This window comes from Propithecus coquereli, unplaced genomic scaffold (assembly GCF_000956105.1).
Source record: "Propithecus coquereli isolate 6110/MARCELLA unplaced genomic scaffold, Pcoq_1.0 Scaffold846, whole genome shotgun sequence".
Classification (NCBI taxonomy): Eukaryota; Metazoa; Chordata; class Mammalia; order Primates; family Indriidae; genus Propithecus; species Propithecus coquereli.
The window spans coordinates 12,820-17,911 of record NW_012154685.1 but is presented as its reverse complement, the minus strand read 5'-3'; the positions used below and the strand labels follow the sequence as shown (position 1 = coordinate 17,911).

The 5,092-nt window shown below is 55.2% G+C and overlaps 1 protein-coding gene across 1 annotated transcript in view; it reads right to left on the bottom strand.

The window, feature by feature from the left end:
• The window catches only part of ADAMTS14 (ADAM metallopeptidase with thrombospondin type 1 motif, 14), a 45,676-nt gene extending 41,201 nt beyond the window's left edge, over positions 1 to 4,475 (bottom strand). The window contains exons 1-2 of the mRNA XM_012663962.1: positions 4,461 to 4,475; positions 2,743 to 2,899 (exon numbers count right to left, since the gene is read on the bottom strand). Coding sequence (XP_012519416.1) covers positions 2,743 to 2,899; positions 4,461 to 4,475 — 172 coding nt within the window. The remainder of the gene's footprint in view (positions 1 to 2,742; positions 2,900 to 4,460) is intronic.
• Positions 4,476 to 5,092: the final 617 nt, after the last annotated feature.

The window sequence follows — 5,092 nt, the reverse complement described above, 5'->3', positions numbered from 1 at the left end:
CATTACATGTAAGACGCACTGGAGCTGGCTCATACCAGCTCACAAGAACTATTACATTTTCTGGAATTTTGCAGGCCAATTGTTAAACATGCTCAGTTAAAAAAATTAAATTATATACCTTAAAATGGTTAAAATAATGAATTTTATCTCGATTTTTTTAAAAAATAGCAGCAGCAACAGCCCTGAGCCCCAGCCTGGCTGGCTGCCCTTAGGATGGGAGGGCTGGAGCTCTGGCCACAGGGGCACGTGCCCCGCTCATGTCCTCGGGGGGGCCTGGGGGTGGAAAGGCGTTGTGAAGAGCAGGACCACGGGTTGCAGGAGGAGCCGCGAGCATCCAGGGTCCAGCCAAGGGAAGTCCCACCTCTGGACCCTCACTGTCCCGTTTCTCACTGGAGCCCTTGAGAACGAATCACTTCACGCTTCTCTGGGGCCCATCAAGGACGTGTGTGCATATGCGTGAGTGTGAGAGTGTGTGTGTGTGTGTGTTTGTGAGCGTGGGTGTGAGTGTGTGCTTGTATCTGTGTGTGAGTTTGGGTGTATGGTGGATGTGTTTGTGTCAGTGTGGGTGCACGGGTGGGTGTGAGTCTGTGTGGGTGTGTAAGCCTGAGAGTGTGGGTGGGTGAGTGTATGTGTCAGTGTGGGTGCAGGGGTGGGTGTGAGTCTGCGTGGGTGTGTAAGCCTGAGAGTGTGGGTGGGTGAGTGTGTGTGTGTCTGTGTGAGCTGGAGTGCATGGGTGGGCATGCATGCCCGTGTGTGAGCACGAGTGTGCGGGTGAGGTCAGTGTGTCTGTGTGTCAGTGTGGGTGTGTGGCTCAGGTGTGTGTGTGCATGTGCCACGAGTGTGCGCTTCAGGAAGCAGCAGCTGAGGCCAGACCCTGAGTGCCAAGAGGAACAGTCCCCTCCACGCCAAGTTCACCGGCACACCCACTAAGACCCTTCACAGTGGAGCCCAGGGCAGGAGGCCCCTCCCCAGTCTCAGCTCAGCTGGAGACCCCCTAGGACGGAGCCTCTGACGCCTCCTCTCTCCTCCAGGACAGCTGGACACAGTCCCGGGAGGGAGGCGCTGCCGTGGGTGACCCAGAGATGGACACTTGGCACCTGTTCTCCTGGTCCCCAGTCTGGGTGGGAGACGGGACAGATCCAGGGCACTCCAGGGTCTGAGGGCCCAAGGGCAGGGACACCTGCACGGGATGGGGCCGGCCTGAGAGAGGCTGCTGGGAAGCCTTGCCCTGGCCGCCAGCCAGGCTCTGAGGCATCCCTCTGCGAGCCGAGAAGTACACCCGAAGGGCTGCAAAGACGCCTCTCGTCTCAGCCGAGCCTGCGAAATAGAGACAGATGCACCGAGAAATGCTGCTCCACACACTGGGCTCGGACCCACAACCGGCCTTCAAATAGAAGTGTGAGTCACAGATTTCCAAGAAAGTCCTCTCCTGCCCTGGTCTTACCCGGGAGGAACATAGATAGGTTCCATCCGGGCAGCTCGAGGTGAGGGAAGAGCTGTGCCCACGTCACCTTGGGCCTGAACCCCAGCTCCGTGTGCTCAAGGTCTCAGCTTCCCAGCCGCCAACCGGGGCTGCACTTCCCAAGGTCTCTTCCCCAAAGGGGGCAGCATTTATGGTCTTTTGATTCAGAATTGGCCTCAAATAAAATGGAGCCCAAGGGTGACTGTTCCCTGTTCCCAGCCGTGGTGGAGGGAAGGGTGCCCTGAAATCCACCCCTGTGCTTGGAGGCCCCGCCCCCCACTCCAGGCCTGCAGAGCCATCCTGGCCCTGGTGGGGGACTTCTCTTGTGAGTGACACTTGGAAAGCAGCTGGAGGATAACTGGTTTGCAGGCATTCTCTCACGCTGGGTGCCTCCCCGCAGGGCCCTGGCACAAGGGTGTGGCCACTTACAACCAGTTCCATCCTGGGCCTTCTCATCTCCTCTCGCCCAAAGGGGCTTCGTGACAAAGCTAAGTTGCACTAGGAAGTGGGCCCTGGGCCAGGACCAGAACCCATCATCCACCATTTCACCTGCTCGACCACGGGTCCTGAGCGTCCCTGCTTGTGTGGCCTCCTACACTGGTCCCCAAGGTGCAGGGACGCCCTTGCCCTCAGGGGGCTCCCACCCGAATATGTCAGTAGCTGCCCTTAATAACAATACCATAATGAGAGCTACCATTTATCAAGCACCTACTATGTGCCAAGTTCCATGCTGAGATGTTTATATAACAACCTTAACAGGTAGACATTGATCATCTCCACTTTACTGATTAGGAAAATGAGGCTCAGAGACATGAAGTAACTTGTCTAAGGTCACACAGTAGATCAAGTTAGAGGCAGGATTTAAAAATGGTCTATTGGACAAAAGCTGACCCCGGTGCCTTGACAGCAGGCAGCCTCCCTACAAGTACCCCAGGAACTTCCTTCCTGGGGCGCCTACAGGGTTTAGTTGATTTTTTGAGGGAAGCACTAACTGCAGCCATTCTATCTCTGCCTTGGCTCAGAAATGGCTTTGAGAAGCAATGGTGAGCCCCTGAAAGACCTCTGGAGTCCCAAGGACCACAGTTCAGGACACAAGTGGCTCTCCTGTCCCCTAATTCCAGCCAGTCATAGTAGCTCCTAGAACCTACTGGGGTTTCCCTGCTAGTACATCAGGTATTGATATATGTGGCCCGGCCTCATTTTACAGATGAGAAGACTAAGGTCAGGCACTGAGAGCTTAAGGCCAGAAGTAGCGCTTGGGGCCCCTGCCCATGGCCTACCTTCATTGTGAAGGTCCTCGTGCGGCTCCGCCCACTCCTGCTGGACGGCTTCCCGCCGGTACACCACATGCGTCCTCCCGATGGCCTCCTTGTCCTGCTGCCCCCGCTCCAGGGGCTCAATGAAGTAGTCAGCGCTGTCTGTGCGGATGAGGCCCGCCTGAACCGGGGAAAGAGGGCAGAGAGAGAAGACGCATGAACACACGGTGCACGCCAACAGGTGAACGTCCGTGAACACAAACGCGTGTGACTGTGTGTGTGCACGCCCTTCCCCCAGGGCCTTGGTTTGCAGTGAAGTTCACTGGCAGGGAAGTCGGGGGAGGTGTAGGCAAAGCAGATCCACTTTTACTGTGCTGTGTGCCCGTGGGGTGCCACATAAAAAGTCATTTAAACAAAGGGCTCCACTGCTTTGAAAAGGGCAGAGGCACGAAAGCCACTGCCACAAGGAATACGCGCACACACCAAGGCACCACGTCCCAGGGCAAAGCACATCACACGGGTTTGGCTTCACCTACGGGAAGATAGGAGGGAAAATCCTCCCGACAAAGGCTCATTACCCCTAAGGTGGGTGCCGGGCCCCCACTCCAACACAAAGGCCATTGTTTGAGGTTTACAGCACGCATGCATGCACACGAGGGGGACAGGGGGGCTCATGCCCACTGGCAACAAAGGAGCCAGGGTGGTGACCAGGAGTGCATGCTCTGTCTTGAATCTAATTTGTACCCTGCATCAAAATATTCCCTTAAAGGAGGTGGAGACCAGCAGGCCCCCCGTTGTAAATACAGCCCTGGGGTGGTCACAAAGTCCCATATCACCCATTCTCTTGTGACCTCCCCCCTTTGACCTCCAGCTGACCCTGCATGCCAAGGGGCCAGCTGAGTCCTGGACACTCGCTGGAGCTTGCCTCCCCAGCCCCTCCCCATCAGTAAACTCTGCTTACAACCACCGGCAAAAAAAAAAAACATTCCCTTAAAAAAAAAAAAATCAGTGTTGGCCTTGGAAATAAAAACATAAAAATATAACATTGGCCAAGCCCAGCAAATGTGCTATTACCTCCCAACGAAGGTGGTGATCACAGAGGCCAGTGACACACACAGCTAGATGTGAGTTAACATATGTGTGCACACACACAAAACACGTCATGTCTATAAAGCAGTAAGACCTACCACAGTGCGTGGAAAATAGTAGGCAATATTTAACAAATAAATATTTGTTGAATTCCTTCGCTTATTCAACAAATATCTATTGAGCGCCGAGCACATACCGGGGCCTGGGAGTGCAGCTGTGAACACAAAGCCTTGAATGAAGGAACCGTTTTTATACATCGACTGGACCTTCCCCATTTGAATTGGAACTGCGGCAACTTTCTGCAACTCAATCCCACCAATTTTCCCTCCTCAGCCTGCTCTGACGTTGCCCCTTAGGGAGCCCCCTCTGCTCCAAGACCGACTGAACACCCACCACTAAATCCCCAGCAGCGGCCAACCTTTTTCATGTCCCTTCCAGCTATTTCTATTAATCAAACTGAAAACACCATTTGGGATTAAAACCAAGACGGGTGCCTTCTGAGCTTCATGAACAGACTCAATCTAGGCAAAGTTCTAGGCAAATGTTCTAGGCAAAGACGCAGCATTACCAGAAGGAGTTTGAGGCTTCCCCAGCAACCACTTTATCAGGTGGTACTCAATTGTCTGATGCGCTTGTTGAAATGTCACACATACTGAGCACACGTCCATTTGCGCGAAGCACAGTGACTTCACCCCTGCTCCGTGCCTGCCGGGGCAGGGGAAACATACACAGAAGGCCCAGCCTTCGGCGGTGAGCTCCTCATCGCCTGGAGGCACCAAGGATGGCGAACGTCCCACCTGGTGCTATGGAGGGTGTGGACACGCGTCCCAGAGGGGGGTTACATCTGTGGGTCCTGGAGGACGGGTGTCCATCAGGCTCCTGGTACAAGGGCCAGAAATCCTTGGCCCGAAGGGGAATGGACTGGCCCCACAGCCCCGTGACACACCACAGCAGGGGCAGGGACTGCAAGTGAGACACCCACCCACCTTGGCTCCCTCAGGACCCTCCGCACCGGCTTCTTCTCCCAGACTGTGTCCCCCGTCCAGGTGGGCACATCCCCACTCTGCCGCCAGAGACAAGGAGGCTCTCCCTGCATAGTCTCATCCGTGAAGTCCCAGGGAGGGCTGTGGTTGTCCAGGTTGGGTCACACGGTCACCCAGGGACTGGCAACCCTGGCTAGACCCCCACAGCTGGAGGAAGGGAGATGACTGCATCCGAAGAAGGGAGAAATTGTTAGGGTGGCAAAAAAACCCACTTGAGAAGGGAAGGGAACTCCTGGAAGAGG